The sequence below is a fragment of the Pseudophryne corroboree genome, unplaced genomic scaffold (genome assembly GCF_028390025.1).
Source record: "Pseudophryne corroboree isolate aPseCor3 unplaced genomic scaffold, aPseCor3.hap2 scaffold_662, whole genome shotgun sequence".
NCBI lineage: Eukaryota > Metazoa > Chordata > Amphibia > Anura > Myobatrachidae > Pseudophryne > Pseudophryne corroboree.
In genome coordinates this window covers 215,768-235,565 of record NW_026970249.1, presented here as the reverse complement: position 1 = coordinate 235,565, position 19,798 = coordinate 215,768, and the positions used below count along the sequence as shown (strand labels likewise).

Here is a 19,798-nt window from a genome sequence, read left to right as displayed (position 1 = left end):
GATCCCGTGGACACAGCTACAACCCCTCCATCCCCTGCATCAGACATCAGGACCCCGGCCACTGGGAACCAGGCCGGAGGAATCAATAGGAGGACGTACGGGTTCTTTATACTATAGGAGCGCTCCTGAGACTCACACATGGGTGAAGTATTAAAAACATCTTCACAACCAACAACACCTTTCCTCTAAGTGGTGTATGCATACCTTAAATTCTGTGATCATTTCAATATAAAATCGGTACTCAGCTGGTTTTTGAGCCAATGTTGTGTTCATATGTGCGCATGAAATTAAATCAATTCAGCTGAAGGAGAACTATTCTGTTATTTCCTAACTACATAGGTGCATGCAATTAAGCTCTCTTCTTTGTGATTCAATTTCTGCACAACTAACAGCCTTTGCTTGGGACTAAAAAATCATCCTAATTCTGCTTATATGTGCATGGAATCTGATCCTATTTGCTGAAGGAGAACTACCACTTTTTTAGATAGGTGCATGTGGTTAAGTGAATTCTTGAAGGAGTAATTTACTAATCAAATCATCAGTCTGTGTGGAGTCATTAACATCATGCGGTATTAACAAAATTATTGTTTGTTGGTCTTATGGTAAATGTATTAATTTTGTTTTATTGTGTGTATTTTAAGATTTTATATCTTATTAGCAATAAATTACCAATTTGTATCAAAACAGCAGTCAGTTATTCTATATATCTGTGCGCCTTTACTTATTTTTTCTTAATAGCATATCTATTTATATTAGAAGGGATTATCTACTTGGTTTGTCTATTTAGGAGGCACAAGTATTATTTAATATATTTTTGTAAAGAATATATATTTTTTTAAATTACTAAAATAATATGGAGAGATCAGTGCATGTTTTTCAGTGGGAAAGGGCGTGAAAGTGTTAAAATTCCTGAAAAAAAAATGCGTGGGGTCCCCCCTCCTAAGCATAACCAGCCTCGGGCTCATTGAGCCGGTCCTGGTTGTAAAAATATAGGGGGGAAAAATGACAGGGGATCCCCCGTATTTTAACAACCAGCACCGGGCTCTGCGTCTGGTCCTGGTGCCAAAAATACGGGGGACAAAAGATGTATTTTTGGCACCAGGACCGGACGCAGAGCCCGGTGCTGGTTGTTAAAATACGGGGGTTCCCCTGTAATTCCCCCCCCCCCCCCGTATTTTTACAACCAGGACCGGCTCAAAGAGCCGAGGCTGGTTATGCTTAGGAGGAGGGACCCCACGCAATTTTTTTCTGGTTTTTGGAACACTTTTGTGCCATCCATGAAGTCGAATCCAGGACGCACACTATCGTCAATTGGTCCGTTTTTCGACAGCGGGACTGTCGAATCCGTTTTTGATTGAATATGTCGAATTCGGGTCCCGGCGGCCGGGATTCGACTGTTGAATAGTGTTGAATCCAAAAGCCGGAATTCAACCGCAATTGCATATACCCCTATATGTATTCTGACTAAAGATGTTCCTGTAATACTAAGAGAGGACAGGAAAATATGAGTAATGTTCTATGTAATGTATTAAAATAGGGTAAAATATTTAGGTATATTACTATAAGCTCAGATATTCTAAATGTGTCTGTTTAATTTTTAATGATTGAACTCTAGATCTTCTGCTCTGTTTTATTGATAGGTATATAATATTAGAGCTATGATAATATATTAACTCTTAATGATGAGAATTTACAGTTCTGATAAATATATAAAGATTTCAGAGCTATGGAGTAAAGTCCGCTTTAATTCCTGTATAAAGGGAGTTGATAAGAAGATGTGCCGCTGTGAGAGCCTTAAAGAATCACCAATGAACATAATGATGTCACAGGCAGCCGCGATCCGGCTGTAAATGATACTAATTACTATAGAACAGAATGATGCCAATAGAGATTGCTGACAGCCGTGATCCGGCTGTAAATGAAAGTGAGGCTTGGAGCGCAGGAGATGTGCGCACGTGGACACGGCAAAAAACGGTGATAAAAGAGAGCTGAGCGGTGAGTTCAAACATCTGACTGAGGAAGCCGCTGAACACGAATGTACAGGCGGGGAAACGCGTCTTTTAAACACTGAAAGCTGATCCGCAATACCTCTTGCTGGTATACTACTACCACAATTAACTGCATCTAGATGGGAGAACCTCCATCTGATCTCCGGATAAGGCTTGCTGAAAAGGTTATAGCACCAGAGCTGGGAGTGGAAAAGGAATTTAATCCAGGAAGAGACTGTGGTAAAATGCATTAACATGGCCATGTTTAAGTAACCGCTGTATGCACGAGATAACCTGCTCTCTAATAATTGCTTTAAGATCTTGCAAATTAACCAACTAACAAATATTGCGGCAGAAACATTACACCTAAAGGTCTATGAAAGTCATATGGACTTTATGCTGAATATCTTTGGACAAAGAGACCCTGTCGCTATAGTTTGCTAATATCTTTGATAAAACAACATCTGAAAGCTTTTGCTAATATGGATACAAAGTATAAAGCTGAACTGAGTTATATTGTGTCACTAAACTGAGACAAATGTTTCTGTTCCAACTGTGTCCATGTTAGACTGCTGTATATAGGCCCTCATTCCGAGTTGTTCGCTCGGTAAAAATCTTCGCATCGCAGCGATTTTCCGCTTAATGCGCATGCGCAATGTCCGCACTGCGACTGCGCCAAGTAAATTTGCTATGCACTTAGTAATTTTACTCACGGCTTTTTCATCGTTCTGGCGATCGTAATGTGATTGACAGGAAATGGGTGTTACTGGGCGGAAACAGGCCGTTTTATGGGCGTGTGGGAAAAAACGCTACCGTTTCCGGAAAAAACGCAGGAGTGGCCAGAGAAACGGAGGAGTGTCTGGGCGAACGCTGGGTGTGTTTGTGACGTCAAACCAGGAACGACAAGCACTGAAATGATCGCAGATGCCGAGTAAGTCTGGAGCTACTCAGAAACTGCTACGAGGTGTGTAATCGCAATATTGCGAATACATCGTTCGCAATTTTAAGATGCTAAGATTCACTCCCAGTAGGCGGCGGCTTAGCGTGTGCAAATCTGCTAAAATCCGCTTGCGAGCGAACAACTCGGAATGAGGGCCATAGTATCAAAGTCTGAGAGGGGTATGCACTAATTGCTGTGTAAATATAGAGGTATAGAAAGGAAATGCTAAATTTATGATTTTAGATAAATAAAATCTTTTAAAAGTTAGTCTGATAGCGCTGTCTGTGTTCCATGTTTTTTCTATCTACACTGCCCCAATTGCCCAACACTCTAACCCAACCTTATCTACAACTGCCCCAGTGGCACAATACTCTAACATAACTTTATCTACAACTGTCCCAATGGCCCTGCACTCTAACCCAACCTTATCTACAACTGTCCCAATGGCCCAACACTCTAACCCAACCTTATCTACAACTGTCTCAATGGCCCAACACTCTAACCCAACCTTATCTACAACTGTCTCAATGGCCCAACACTCTAACCCAACCTTATCTACAACTGCCCCATTGGCCCAACACTCTAACCCAACCTTATCTACAACTGTCTCAATGGCCCAACACTCTATCCCAACCTTATCTACAACTGCCCCATTGGCCCAACACTCTAACCCAACCTTATCTACAACTGTCCCAATGGCCCAACACTCTAACCCAACCTTATCTACAACTGCCCCATTGGCCCAACACTCTAACCCAACCTTATCTACAACTGCCCCATTGGCCCAACACTCTAACCCAACCTTATCTACAACTGTCTCAATGGCCCAACACTCTAACCCAACCTTATCTACAACTGTCCCATTGGCCCAACACTCTAACCCAACCTTATCTACAACTGCCCCATTGGCCCAACACTCTAACCCAACCTTATCTACAACTGTCTCAATGGCCCAACACTCTAACCCAACCTTATCTACAACTGCCCCAATGGCCCAACACTCTAACCCAACCTTATCTACAACTGCCCCAATGGCCCAACACTCTAACCCAACCTTATCTACAACTGCCCCAGTGGCACAATACTCTAACATAACTTTATCTACAACTGTCCCAATGGCCCTGCACTCTAAACCAACCTTATCTACAACTGTCCCAATGGCCCAACACTCTAACCCAACCTTATCTACAACTGTCTCAATGGCCCAACACTCTAACCCAACCTTATCTACAACTGTCTCAATGGCCCAACACTCTAACCCAACCTTATCTACAACTGCCCCATTGGCCCAACACTCTAACCCAACCTTATCTACAACTGCCCCATTGGCCCAACACTCTAACCCAACCTTATCTACAACTGTCTCAATGGCCCAACACTCTAACCCAACCTTATCTACAACTGCCCCATTGGCCCAACACTCTAACCCAACCTTATCTACAACTGTCCCAATGGCCCAACACTCTAACCCAACCTTATCTACAACTGCCCCATTGGCCCAACACTCTAACCCAACCTTATCTACAACTGCCCCATTGGCCCAACACTCTAACCCAACCTTATCTACAACTGCCCCATTGGCCCAACACTCTAACCCAACCTTATCTACAACTGTCTCAATGGCCCAACACTCTAACCCAACCTTATCTACAACTGTCTCAATGGCCCAACACTCTAACCCAACCTTATCTACAACTGCCCCATTGGCCCAACACTCTAACCCAACCTTATCTACAACTGCCCCATTGGCCCAACACTCTAACCCAACCTTATCTACAACTGCCCCATTGGCCCAACACTCTAACCCAACCTTATCTACAACTGTCTCAATGGCCCAACACTCTAACCCAACCTTATCTACAACTGTCTCAATGGCCCAACACTCTAACCCAACCTTATCTACAACTGCCCCATTGGCCCAACACTCTAACCCAACCTTATCTACAACTGTCCCAATGGCCCAACACTCTAACCCAACCTTATCTACAACTGCCCCATTGGCCCAACACTCTAGCCCAACCTTATCTACAACTGCCCCATTGGCCCAACACTCTAACCCAACCTTATCTACAACTGCCCCATTGGCCCAACACTCTAACCCAACCTTATCTACAACTGTCCCAATGGCCCAACACTCTAACCCAACCTTATCTACAACTGCCCCATTGGCCCAACACTCTAACCCAACCTTATCTACAACTGCCCCATTGGCCCAACACTCTAACCCAACCTTATCTACAACTGTCTCAATGGCCCAACACTCTAACCCAACCTTATCTACAACTGCCCCATTGGCCCAACACTCTAACCCAACCTTATCTACAACTGTCTCAATGGCCCAACACTCTAACCCAACCTTATCTACAACTGCCCCATTGGCCAAACACTCTAACCCAACCTTATCTACAACTGGCCCAACACCCTAACCCAACCTTATTTACAACTGCCCAAAGACCTAACTCTCTAACCCAACCTTATCTACAACTGCCCCATTGGCACAACACTCTAATCCAACCTTATCTACAACTGTCTCAATGGCCCAACACTTTAACCCAACCTTATCTACAACTGCCTCAATGGCCCAACACTCTAACCCAACCTTATCTACAACTGCCCCAATGGCCCAACACCCTAACCCAACCTTATTTACAACTGCCCAAAGGCCTAACTCTCTAACCCAACCTTATCTACAACTGCTCCAATGGCCCAACACTCTAACCCAACCTTATCTACAACTGCCCCAGTGGCCCAACACTCTAACCCAACCTTATATACAACTGCCCCAGTGGCCCAACACTCTAACCCAACCTTACCTACAACTGCCCCAATGGCCATGCACTCTAACCCAACCTTATCTACAATTGCCCCAATGGCCATGCACTCTAACCCAACCTTATCCACAACTGCCCCAATGGACTAACACTCTAACCCAACCTAATCTACAATTGCCCCAATGGCCTAACACTCTAACCCAACCTTATTTACAACTGCCCCAATGGCCCAACACTCTAACCCAACCTTATTTACAACTGCCCCAGTGGCCCAACACTCTAACCCAACCTTATCTACAACTGCCCCAATGGACTAATACTCTAACCCAACCCTATCTACAACTGCCCCAATTGCCATGCACTCTAACCCAACCCTATCTACAACTGCCCCAATGGCCATGCACTCTAACCCAACCCTATCTACAACTGCCCCAATGACCTAACACTCTATCCCAACCCTATCTACAAGTGCCCCAATGGCCATACACTCTGACCTTCCACGGATGAGAGACCACCATGTGCATCCTCAATTTGAAAGAGGGTAGAACCCTCTTTTCAATTATGAGGCATCCTAGTGTCACACGTGATCACCAGACATACCACCCTGCACTACAGGGGTTGAGAGAGGAAACAATCCACTTACCCTGCGACCTACACACCCCAGGGTTTTCTTGCTTGAAAGATCACCGACAATAACACCCTATACTACAGAAAGCAATGACAATATTATAATTGGGGTGGCTATTACAGTTAATCACCGTATTAACTCTTTGAGCGCAGTGCAGTGACACGGGGAGGGGGGGGGGGAGAGATGGAATGATATTTTGTACGTTCTATTCCCCTGCACAGAACAGGTCACTTACTCATCAGCTGCTGCACAGCAACCGCGCATGACGTCACCCAAGAGACACTCCCAGCGGCCGAGCCAAAATATGCAACAAATTCTGGAAAGAAAATCCCAAAGGAACGTAGAATCCCAAACACCAGGCCGGCCTGGAGGAAGCAGGAGAAGAGAAGCACGGCTCCCCACACATCCTGGATCCGGGGAAAGGTAGTGGACATTGTGACTAGAGGAGGGAGAGAGAGGACCATAGTCATGTTTGTTGTATCTCTGTACAGTGCATCCAGAAAGTATTCACTGCACTGTATTCACTTTTTCCACATTTTATGTTACAGCCTTATTCCAAAATGTAATAAATACATTGTTGTCCTCAAAATTCTACACACAATACCCCATAATGACAACATGAAAAAAGTGTTTTTGAGATTTTTGCAAATTTATGAAAAATAAAAAAATCACATGTACATGTTTTCTGAGGAAGTCGCTGACACCATACGGAGGTGGAGAAACGCGTACAGTGTCCCAATAGCAGCTGACTACTGTCCGGCTGAACACACCACAGGCTATTTGCTGATTATCATCCGGCTGAACGGACCGCCATCTGTGTGCTTGTATCACCTTGCTATCCGATATTTACCTTCCAGAGATGTCTGCCCCTAATGGATTAGCCCCTGCAGCCGGGGAGGGAGATCTTTAAACAGAGAAATACGGAAGAAGTGGCGAGAGTATTGTGGATTTTTCTCGTCGTCTGGCCAGATTATTTTTGTGGACCCTAATTATTATTAATATAGACGATTCACTGTTATTTGTAGGCTTTAAACATATCTGCTAAAAACAGGACTTATTGTTATCAGAGCAGAAAATGCAGCACTGATGTAATTAGGAAAGCATACCTAGTCACGTGACTGTTCCGCTAATTGACACTATTAGAAACACTGGTAACTGGACCAATCCCTACAGTCTATATCTTTCTTGCTACATTGCAGCATACATTACTGAAGTAGAATAAATCCTTAGATTCTTTGCTTTGTGTGAAATATGTATATTGTATAACATGTATGCTGACAAAACCGGCCCATAGTCTTTTGAGAATTAATGTATACAGATGGAGCCATCTTTTTCTTGGCCTTTACCAGGATTTATCTGGGCCAGGGCAGTCAGACTTAATCCCCTGGAAACGTCAGTGAGAATAGGGCACCACTGGGAAGAGCCGCGGATTCTGCAATCTACGTCTGATTACAGTCAGCTGGCAATGACGGGACAAGAGGAGACGTGACAGTCAGGGGAATGTGAGCGCAGGGATACTGAGGCTGGGGCCTAGAGAGCAAGCACTGCAGCTGAAGGGACGGTCATGGACCCAGGGGCTTATGGGAAAGGTCCTCACCACGTGTGCAGGTTACACGTCCTACACCTAGCGTGTGCAGGTTACACGTCCTACACCTAGCGTGCGGCAGGTTACACGTCCTACACCTAGCGTGCGGCAGGTTACACGTCCTACACCTAGCGTGCGGCAGGTTACACGTCCTACACCTAGCGTGTGCAGGTTACACGTCCTACACCTAGCGTGCGGCAGGTTACACATCCTACACCTAGTGTGCGGCAGGTTACACGTCCTACACCTAGCGTGCGGCAGGTTACACGTCCTACACCTAGCGTGTGCAGGTTACACGTCCTACACCTAGCGTGTGGCAGGTTACACGTCCTACACCTAGCGTGCGGCAGGTTACACGTCCTACACCTAGCGTGTGCAGGTTACACGTTCTACACCAAGCGCGTGGCAGGTTACACGTCCTACACCTAGCGTGCGGCAGGTTACACGTCCTACACCTAGCGTGCGGCAGGTTACACGTCCTACACCTAGCGTGCGGCAGGTTACACGTCCTACACCCAGCGTGCGGCAGGTTACACGTCCTACACCTAGCGTGTGCAGGTTACACGTTCTACACCAAGCGCGTGGCAGGTTACACGTCCTACACCTAGCGTGCGGCAGGTTACACGTCCTACACCTAGCGTGCGGCAGGTTACACGTCCTACACCTAGCGTGTGCAGGTTACACGTCCTACACCTAGCGTGCGGCAGGTTACACGTCCTACACCCAGCGTGCGGCAGGTTACACGTCCTACACCCAGTGTGCGGCAGGTTACACGTCCTACACCCAGCGTGCGGCAGGTTACACGTCCTACACCCAGCGTGTGCAGGTTACACGTCCTACACCCAGCGTGCGGCAGGTTACACGTCCTACACCCAGCGTGCGGCAGGTTACACGTCCTACACCCAGCGTGCGGCAGGTTACACGTCCTACACCCAGCGTGCGGCAGGTTACACGTCCTACACCCAGCGTGCGGCAGGTTACACGTCCTACACCCAGCGTGCGGCAGGTTACACGTCCTACACCTAGCGTGCGGCAGGTTACACGTCCTACACCCAGCGTGCGGCAGGTTACACGTCCTACACCCAGCGTGCGGCAGGTTACACGTCCTACACCCAGCGTGTGCAGGTTACACGTCCTACACCCAGCGTGCGGCAGGTTACACGTCCTACACCTAGCGTGCGGCAGGTTACACGTCCTACACCTAGCGTGCGGCAGGTTACACGTCCTACACCTAGCGTGCGGCAGGTTACACGTCCTACACCCAGCGTGCGGCAGGTTACACGTCCTACACCCAGCGTGCGGCAGGTTACACGTCCTACACCCAGCGTGCGTCAGGTTACACGTCCTACACCCAGCGTGTGCAGGTTACACGTCCTACACCTAGCGTGCGGCAGGTTACACGTCCTACACCTAGCGTGCGGCAGGTTACACGTCCTACACCTAGCGTGCGGCAGGTTACACGTCCTACACCTAGCGTGCGGCAGGTTACACGTCCTACACCCAGCGTGCGGCAGGTTACACGTCCTACACCCAGCGTGTGCAGGTTACACGTCCTACACCTAGCGTGCGGCAGGTTACACGTCCTACACCCAGCGTGCGGCAGGTTACACGTCCTACACCCAGCGTGCGGCAGGTTACACGTCCTACACCCAGCGTGCGGCAGGTTACACGTCCTACACCCAGCGTGCGGCAGGTTACACGTCCTACACCCAGCGTGCGGCAGGTTACACGTCCTACACCCAGCGTGCGGCAGGTTACACGTCCTACACCCAGCGTGCGGCAGGTTACACGTCCTACACCCAGCGTGCGTCAGGTTACACGTCCTACACCCAGCGTGTGCAGGTTACACGTCCTACACCTAGCGTGCGGCAGGTTACACGTCCTACACCTAGCGTGCGGCAGGTTACACGTCCTACACCTAGCGTGCGGCAGGTTACACGTCCTACACCTAGCGTGCGGCAGGTTACACGTCCTACACCCAGCGTGCGGCAGGTTACACGTCCTACACCCAGCGTGCGGCAGGTTACACGTCCTACACCCAGCGTGCGGCAGGTTACACGTCCTACACCCAGCGTGCGGCAGGTTACACGTCCTACACCCAGCGTGCGGCAGGTTACACGTCCTACACCCAGCGTGCGGCAGGTTACACGTCCTGATGGTGGATATAACGGCTGCAGGTGGAGACACACAAGGTGGTGTCCCAGCCCTCGCACACCAGTAAGCCTGGTAGTAAACGCCATTAAAGTAACGGCTTTTATTAGCAGACCAGAGACGCAGCCAGTGACATCACAGTGTCTGTAGTGACGGGATGCGGTTACAGTCCCGGCACTCAGCATAACGATGCCGGCAAATGGCCCAGAGCTACTACCACTCATGGGTGTCCACGAAACCCCAGAGTGGGAATAGAACCTATGGCGAGCGCAGTGAGCTACCGAGCCTGCAAGGGGTTTCATTGGGCCAACACCCCCCCCCCCCCCCCCCCCCCTTGCCGGCATTCTAGCAGCCAGGATCCCCACCGCCGGTTAAGCAACACGCTACGACAACCTACAGTCTGGATCATCCTTGTTCAGTCACTGACTGAAAAGGGAGGAATAAGTGTATACAGAGCTGCTCCAACTGTTCCTACAGAGGTATACGGAGCTGCTCCAACTGTTCCTACAGAGGTATACGGAGCTGCTCCAACTGTTACTACAGAGGTATACGGAGCTGCTCCAACTGTTCCTACAGAGGTATAGGGGGCTGCTCCAACTGTTCCTACAGAGGTATAGGGGGCTGCTCCAACTGTTCCTACAGAGGTATAGGGGGCTGCTCCAACTGTTCCTACAGAGGTATAGGGTGCTGCTCCAACTGTTCCTACAGAGGTATAGGGGGCTGCTCCAACTGTTCCTACAGAGGTATAGGGGGCTGCTCCAACTGTTCCTACAGAGGTATAGGGGGCTGCTCCAACTGTTCCTACAGAGGTATAGGGGGCTGCTCCAACTGTTCCTACAGAGGTATAGGGAGCTGCTCCAACTGTTCCTACAGATGTATAGGGGGCTGCTCCAACTGTTCCTACAGAGGTATAGGGGGCTGCTCCAACTGTTCCTACAGAGGTATAGGGGGCTGCTCCAACTGTTCCTACAGAGGTATAGGGAGATGCTCCAACTGTTCCTACAGAGGTATAGGGGGCTGCTCCAACTGTTCCTACAGATGTATAGGGGGCTGCTCCAACTGTTCCTACAGAGGTATACGGAGCTGCTCCAACTGTTCCTACAGAGGTATACGGAGCTGCTCCAACTGTTACTACAGAGGTATACGGAGCTGCTCCAACTGTTCCTACAGAGGTATAGGGGGCTGCTCCAACTGTTCCTACAGAGGTATAGGGAGATGCTCCAACTGTTCCTACAGAGGTATAGGGGGCTGCTCCAACTGTTCCTACAGATGTATAGGGGGCTGCTCCAACTGTTCCTACAGAGGTATAGGGGGCTGCTCCAACTGTTCCTACAGAGGTATAGGGGGCTGCTCCAACTATTCCTACAGAGGTATAGGGAGATGCTCCAACTGTTCCTACAGAGGTATAGGGGGCTGCTCCAACTGTTCCTACAGATGTATAGGGGGCTGCTCCAACTGTTCCTACAGAGGTATAGGGGGCTGCTCCAACTGTTCCTACAGAGGTATAGGGGGCTGCTCCAACTGTTCCTACAGAGGTATAGGGAGATGCTCCAACTGTTCCTACAGAGGTATAGGGGGCTGCTCCAACTGTTCCTACAGATGTATAGGGGGCTGCTCCAACTGTTCCTACAGAGGTATAGGGGGCTGCTCCAACTGTTCCTACAGAGGTATAGGGGGCTGCTGCAACTGTTCCTACAGAGGTATAGGGGGCTGCTGCAACTGTTCCTACAGAGGTATAGGGGGCTGCTCCAACTGTTCCTACAGAGGTATAGGGGGCTGCTCCAACTGTTCCTACAGAGGTATAGGGGGCTGCTCCAACTGCTCCTACAGAGGTATAGGGGGCTGCTCCAACTGTTCCTACAGAGGTATAGGGGGCTGCTCCAACTGTTCCTACAGAGGTATAGGGGGCTGCTCCAACTGTTCCTACAGAGGTATAGGGGGCTGCTCCAACTGTTCCTACAGAGGTATAGGGGGCTGCTCCAACTGCTCCTACAGAGGTATAGGGGGCTGCTCCAACTGTTCCTACAGAGGTATAGGGGGCTGCTCCAACTGTTCCTACAGAGGTATACGGAGCTGCTCCAACTGTTCCTACAGAGGTATAGGGGGCTGCTCCAACTGTTCCTACAGTGGTATAGGGGGCTGCTCCAACTGTTCCTACAGAGGTATACGGAGCTGCTCCAACTGTTCCTACAGAGGTATACGGAGCTGCTCCAACTGTTCCTACAGAGGTATAGGGGGCTGCTGCAACTGTTCCTACAGAGGTATACGGAGCTGCTCCAACTGTTCCTACAGAGGTATAGGGGGCTGCTGCAACTGTTCCTACAGAGGTATACGGAGCTGCTCCAACTGTTCCTACAGAGGTATAGGGGGCTGCTCCAACTGTTCCTACAGAGGTATAGGGGGCTGCTCCAACTGTTCCTACAGAGGTATAGGGGGCTGCTCCAACTGTTCCTACAGAGGTATAGGGGGCTGCTGCAACTGTTCCTACAGAGGTATAGGGGGCTGCTCCAACTGTTCCTACAGAGGTATAGGGGGCTGCTCCAACTGCTCCTACAGAGGTATATGGCTGCTCCAACTGTTCCTACAGAGGTATAGGGGGCTGCTGCAACTGTTCCTACAGAGGTATAGGGGGCTGCTCCAACTGTTCCTACAGAGGTATAGGGGGCTGCTCCAACTGTTCCTACAGAGGTATAGGGGGCTGCTCCAACTGCTCCTACAGAGGTATAGGGGGCTGCTCCAACTGTTCCTACAGAGGTATAGGGGGCTGCTCCAACTGTTCCTACAGAGGTATACGGAGCTGCTCCAACTGTTCCTACAGAGGTATAGGGGGCTGCTCCAACTGTTCCTACAGAGGTATAGGGGGCTGCTCCAACTGTTCCTACAGAGGTATAGGGGGCTGCTCCAACTGTTCCTACAGAGGTATAGGGGGCTGCTCCAACTGTTACTACAGAGGTATACGGAGCTGCTCCAACTGTTCCTACAGAGGTATAGGGGGCTGCTCCAACTGTTCCTACAGAGGTATAGGGGGCTGCTCCAACTGTTCCTACAGAGGTATAGGGGGCTGCTCCAACTGTTCCTACAGAGGTATACGGAGCTGCTCCAACTGTTACTACAGAGGTATACGGAGCTGCTCCAACTGTTCCTACAGAGGTATAGGGGGCTGCTCCAACTGTTCCTACAGAGGTATAGGGGGCTGCTCCAACTGTTCCTACAGAGGTATAGGGGGCTGCTCCAACTGTTCCTACAGAGGTATAGGGGGCTGCTCCAACTGTTCCTACAGAGGTATAGGGGGCTGCTCCAACTGTTCCTACAGAGGTATAGGGGGCTGCTCCAACTGTTCCTACCGAGGTATAGGGGGCTGCTCCAACTGTTCCTACAGAGGTATAGGGGGCTGCTCCAACTGTTCCTACAGAGGTATAGGGGGCTGCTCCAACTGTTCCTACAGAGGTATAGGGGGCTGCTCCAACTGTTCCTACCGAGGTATAGGGGGCTGCTCCAACTGTTCCTACCGAGGTATAGGGGGCTGCTCCAACTGTTCCTACAGAGGTATAGGGGGCTGCTCCAACTGTTCCTACAGAGGTATAGGGGGCTGCTCCAACTGTTCCTACAGAGGTATAGGGGGCTGCTCCAACTGTTCCTACAGAGGTATAGGGAGCTGCTCCAACTGTTCCTACAGATGTATAGGGGGCTGCTCCAACTGTTCCTACAGAGGTATAGGGGGCTGCTCCAACTGTTCCTACAGAGGTATAGGGGGCTGCTCCAACTGTTCCTACAGAGGTATAGGGGGCTGCTCCAACTGTTCCTACAGAGGTATAGGGGGCTGCTCCAACTGTTCCTACAGAGGTATAGGGGCTGCTCCAACTGTTCCTACCGAGGAATAGGGGGCTGCTCCAACTGTTCCTACAGAGGTATAGGGGGCTGCTCCAACTGTTCCTACAGAGGTATAGGGGGCTGCTCCAACTGTTCCTACAGAGGTATAGGGAGCTGCTCCAACTGTTCCTACAGATGTATAGGGGGCTGCTCCAACTGTTCCTACAGAGGTATAGGGGGCTGCTCCAACTGTTCCTACAGAGGTATAGGGGGCTGCTCCAACTGTTCCTACAGAGGTATAGGGGGCTGCTCCAACTGTTCCTACAGAGGTATAGGGGGCTGCTCCAACTGTTCCTACAGAGGTATAGGGGGCTGCTCCAACTGTTCCTACAGAGGTATAGGGAGATGCTCCAACTGTTCCTACAGAGGTATAGGGGGCTGCTCCAACTGTTCCTACAGAGGTATAGGGGGCTGCTCCAACTGTTCCTACAGATGTATAGGGGGCTGCTCCAACTGTTCCTACAGAGGTATAGGGGGCTGCTCCAACTGTTCCTACAGAGGTATAGGGGGCTGCTCCAACTGTTCCTACAGAGGTATAGGGGGCTGCTGCAACTGTTCCTACAGAGGTATAGGGGGCTGCTCCAACTGTTCCTACAGAGGTATAGGGGGCTGCTCCAACTGTTCCTACAGAGGTATAGGGGGCTGCTCCAACTGTTCCTACAGAGGTATAGGGGGCTGCTCCAACTGTTCCTACAGAGGTATAGGGGGCTGCTCCAACTGTTCCTACAGAGGTATAGGGGGCTGCTCCAACTGTTCCTACAGAGGTATAGGGGGCTGCTCCAACTGCTCCTACAGAGGTATAGGGGGCTGCTCCAACTGTTCCTACAGAGGTATAGGGGGCTGCTCCAACTGTTCCTACAGAGGTATAGGGGGCTGCTGCAACTGTTCCTACAGAGGTATAGGGGGCTGCTGCAACTGTTCCTACAGAGGTATAGGGGGCTGCTCCAACTGTTCCTACAGAGGTATAGGGGGCTGCTCCAACTGTTCCTACAGAGGTATAGGGGGCTGCTCCAACTGCTCCTACAGAGGTATAGGGGGCTGCTCCAACTGTTCCTACAGAGGTATAGGGGGCTGCTCCAACTGTTCCTACAGAGGTATACGGAGCTGCTCCAACTGTTCCTACAGAGGTATAGGGGGCTGCTCCAACTGTTCCTACAGAGGTATAGGGGACTGCTCCAACTGTTCCTACAGAGGTATACGGAGCTGCTCCAACTGTTCCTACAGAGGTATAGGGAGCTGCTCCAACTGTTCCTACAGAGGTATAGGGGGCTGCTCCAACTGTTCCTACAGAGGTATACGGAGCTGCTCCAACTGTTCCTACAGAGGTATACGGAGCTGCTCCAACTGTTCCTACAGATGTATAGGGGGCTGCTCCAACTGTTCCTACAGAGGTATAGGGGGCTGCACCAACTGTTCCTACAGAGGTATAGGGGGCTGCTGCAACTGTTCCTACAGAGGTATACGGAGCTGCTCCAACTGTTCCTACAGAGGTATAGGGGGCTGCTGCAACTGTTCCTACAGAGGTATACGGAGCTGCTCCAACTGTTCCTACAGAGGTATAGGGGGCTGCTCCAACTGTTCCTACAGAGGTATAGGGGGCTGCTCCAACTGTTCCTACAGAGGTATAGGGGGCTGCTCCAACTGTTCCTACAGAGGTATAGGGGGCTGCTGCAACTGTTCCTACAGAGGTATAGGGGGCTGCTCCAACTGTTCCTACAGAGGTATAGGGGGCTGCTCAACTGCTCCTACAGAGGTATATGGGGCTGCTCCAACTGTTCCTACAGAGGTATAGGGGGCTGCTGCAACTGTTCCTACAGAGGTATAGGGGGCTGCTCCAACTGTTCCTACAGAGGTATAGGGGGCTGCTCCAACTGTTCCTACAGAGGTATAGGGGGCTGCTCCAACTGCTCCTACAGAGGTATAGGGGCTGCTCCAACTGTTCCTACAGAGGTATAGGGGGCTGCTCCAACTGTTCCTACAGAGGTATACGGAGCTGCTCCAACTGTTCCTACAGAGGTATAGGGGGCTGCTCCAACTGTTCCTACAGAGGTATAGGGGGCTGCTCCAACTGTTCCTACAGAGGTATAGGGGGCTGCTCCAACTGTTCCTACAGAGGTATAGGGGGCTGCTCCAACTGTTACTACAGAGGTATACGGAGCTGCTCCAACTGTTCCTACAGAGGTATAGGGGGCTGCTCCAACTGTTCCTACAGAGGTATAGGGGGCTGCTCCAACTGTTCCTACAGAGGTATAGGGGGCTGCTCCAACTGTTCCTACAGAGGTATACGGAGCTGCTCCAACTGTTACTACAGAGGTATACGGAGCTGCTCCAACTGTTCCTACAGAGGTATAGGGGGCTGCTCCAACTGTTCCTACAGAGGTATAGGGGGCTGCTCCAACTGTTCCTACAGAGGTATAGGGGGCTGCTCCAACTGTTCCTACAGAGGTATAGGGGGCTGCTCCAACTGTTCCTACAGAGGTATAGGGGGCTGCTCCAACTGTTCCTACAGAGGTATAGGGGGCTGCTCCAACTGTTCCTACCGAGGTATAGGGGGCTGCTCCAACTGTTCCTACAGAGGTATAGGGGGCTGCTCCAACTGTTCCTACAGAGGTATAGGGGGCTGCTCCAACTGTTCCTACAGAGGTATAGGGGGCTGCTCCAACTGTTCCTACCGAGGTATAGGGGGCTGCTCCAACTGTTCCTACCGAGGTATAGGGGGCTGCTCCAACTGTTCCTACAGAGGTATAGGGGGCTGCTCCAACTGTTCCTACAGAGGTATAGGGGGCTGCTCCAACTGTTCCTACAGAGGTATAGGGGGCTGCTCCAACTGTTCCTACAGAGGTATAGGGAGCTGCTCCAACTGTTCCTACAGATGTATAGGGGGCTGCTCCAACTGTTCCTACAGAGGTATAGGGGGCTGCTCCAACTGTTCCTACAGAGGTATAGGGGGCTGCTCCAACTGTTCCTACAGAGGTATAGGGGGCTGCTCCAACTGTTCCTACAGAGGTATAGGGGGCTGCTCCAACTGTTCCTACAGAGGTATAGGGGGCTGCTCCAACTGTTCCTACCGAGGTATAGGGGGCTGCTCCAACTGTTCCTACAGAGGTATAGGGGGCTGCTCCAACTGTTCCTACAGAGGTATAGGGGGCTGCTCCAACTGTTCCTACAGAGGTATAGGGAGCTGCTCCAACTGTTCCTACAGATGTATAGGGGGCTGCTCCAACTGTTCCTACAGAGGTATAGGGGGCTGCTCCAACTGTTCCTACAGAGGTATAGGGGGCTGCTCCAACTGTTCCTACAGAGGTATAGGGGGCTGCTCCAACTGTTCCTACAGAGGTATAGGGGGCTGCTCCAACTGTTCCTACAGAGGTATAGGGGGCTGCTCCAACTGTTCCTACAGAGGTATAGGGAGATGCTCCAACTGTTCCTACAGAGGTATAGGGGGCTGCTCCAACTGTTCCTACAGAGGTATAGGGGGCTGCTCCAACTGTTCCTACAGATGTATAGGGGGCTGCTCCAACTGTTCCTACAGAGGTATAGGGGGCTGCTCCAACTGTTCCTACAGAGGTATAGGGGGCTGCTGCAACTGTTCCTACAGAGGTATAGGGGGCTGCTGCAACTGTTCCTACAGAGGTATAGGGGGCTGCTCCAACTGTTCCTACAGAGGTATAGGGGGCTGCTCCAACTGTTCCTACAGAGGTATAGGGGGCTGCTCCAACTGTTCCTACAGAGGTATAGGGGGCTGCTCCAACTGTTCCTACAGAGGTATAGGGGGCTGCTCCAACTGTTCCTACAGAGGTATAGGGGGCTGCTCCAACTGTTCCTACAGAGGTATAGGGGGCTGCTCCAACTGCTCCTACAGAGGTATAGGGGGCTGCTCCAACTGTTCCTACAGAGGTATAGGGGGCTGCTCCAACTGTTCCTACAGAGGTATACTGAGCTGCTCCAACTGTTCCTACAGAGGTATAGGGGGCTGCTCCAACTGTTCCTACAGAGGTATATGGGGCTGCTCCAACTGTTCCTACAGAGGTATAGGGGGCTGCTCCAACTGTTCCTACAGATGTATAGGGGGCTGCTCCAACTGTTCCTACAGAGGTATAGGGAGCTGCTCCAACTGTTCCTACAGAGGTATAGGGGGCTGCTCCAACTGTTCCTACCGAGGTATAGGGGGCTGCTCCAACTGTTCCTACAGAGGTATAGGGGGCTGCTCCAACTGTTCCTACAGAGGTATAGGGGGCTGCTCCAACTGTTCCTACAGAGGTATAGGGGGCTGCTCCAACTGTTCCTACAGAGGTATAGGGAGCTGCTCCAACTGTTCCTACAGATGTATAGGGGGCTGCTCCAACTGTTCCTACAGAGGTATAGGGGGCTGCTCCAACTGTTCCTACAGAGGTATAGGGGGCTGCTCCAACTGTTCCTACAGAGGTATAGGGGGCTGCTCCAACTGTTCCTACAGAGGTATAGGGGGCTGCTCCAGCTGTTCCTACAGAGGTATAGGGGGCTGCTCCAACTGTTCCTACAGAGGTATAGGGGGCTGCTCCAACTGTTCCTACAGAGGTATAGGGGGCTGCTCCAACTGTTCCTACAGAGGTATAGGGGGCTGCTCCAACTGTTCCTACAGAGGTATAGGAGCTGCTCCAACTGTTCCTACAGATGTATAGGGGGCTGCTCCAACTGTTCCTACCGAGGTATAGGGGGCTGCTCCAACTGTTCCTACAGAGGTATAGGGGGCTGCTCCAACTGTTCCTACAGAGGTATAGGGGGCTGCTCCAACTGTTCCTACAGAGGTATAGGGGGCTGCTCCAACTGTTCCTACAGAGGTATAGGGGGCTGCTCCAACTGTTCCTACAGAGGTATAGGGAGATGCTCCAACTGTTCCTACAGAGGTATAGGGGGCTGCTCCAACTGTTCCTACAGATGTATAGGGGGCTGCTCCAACTGTTCCTACAGAGGTATAGGGGGCTGCTCCAACTGTTCCTACAGAGGTATAGGGGGCTGCTGCAACTGTTCCTACAGAGGTATAGGGGGCTGCTGCAACTGTTCCTACAGAGGTATAGGGGGCTGCTCCAACTGTTCCTACAGAGGTATAGGGGGCTGCTCCAACTGTTCCTACAGAGGTATAGGGGGCTGCTCCAACTGCTCCTACAGAGGTATAGGGGGCTGCTCCAACTGTTCCTACAGAGGTATAGGGGGCTGCTCCAACTGTTCCTACAGAGGTATAGGGGGCTGCTCCAACTGTTCCTACAGAGGTATAGGGGGCTGCTCCAACTGCTCCTACAGAGGTATAGGGGGCTGCTCCAACTGTTCCTACAGAGGTATAGGGGGCTGCCTTCCAACTGTTCCTACAGAGGTATACTGAGCTGCTCCAACTGTTCCTACAGAGGTATAGGGGGCTGCTCCAACTGTTCCTACAGAGGTATATGGGGCTGCTCCAACTGTTCCTACAGAGGTATAGGGGGCTGCTCCAACTGTTCCTACAGATGTATAGGGGGCTGCTCCAACTGTTCCTACAGAGGTATAGGGGGCTGCACCAACTGTTCCTACAGAGGTATACGGAGCTGCACCAACTGTTCCTACAGAGGTATAGGGGGCTGCACCAACTGTTCCTACAGATGTATAGGGGGCTGCTCCAACTGTTCCTACAGAGGTATAGGGGGCTGCACCAACTGTTCCTACAGAGGTATAGGGGGCTGCTCCAACTGTTCCTACAGAGGTATAGGGGGCTGCTCCAACTGTTCCTACAGAGGTATAGGGGGCTGCTCCAACTGTTCCTACAGAGGTATAGGGGGCTGCTCCAACTGTTCCTACAGAGGTATAGGGGGCTGCTCCAACTGTTCCTACAGAGGTATAGGGAGCTGCTCCAAC

General features: G+C 50.8%; 1 protein-coding gene across 1 annotated transcript in view; it reads right to left on the bottom strand.

The window, feature by feature from the left end:
- LOC135036846 (monocarboxylate transporter 13-like) overlaps window positions 1-19,798 on the bottom strand; it is a 249,947-nt gene that overhangs the window by 37,005 nt on the left and 193,144 nt on the right. Inside the window, 1 exon segment of the mRNA XM_063954486.1 lies at window positions 6,563-6,766. Within this exon segment, the coding sequence (XP_063810556.1) occupies window positions 6,563-6,761 (199 nt within the window). The 5' untranslated portion in view covers window positions 6,762-6,766.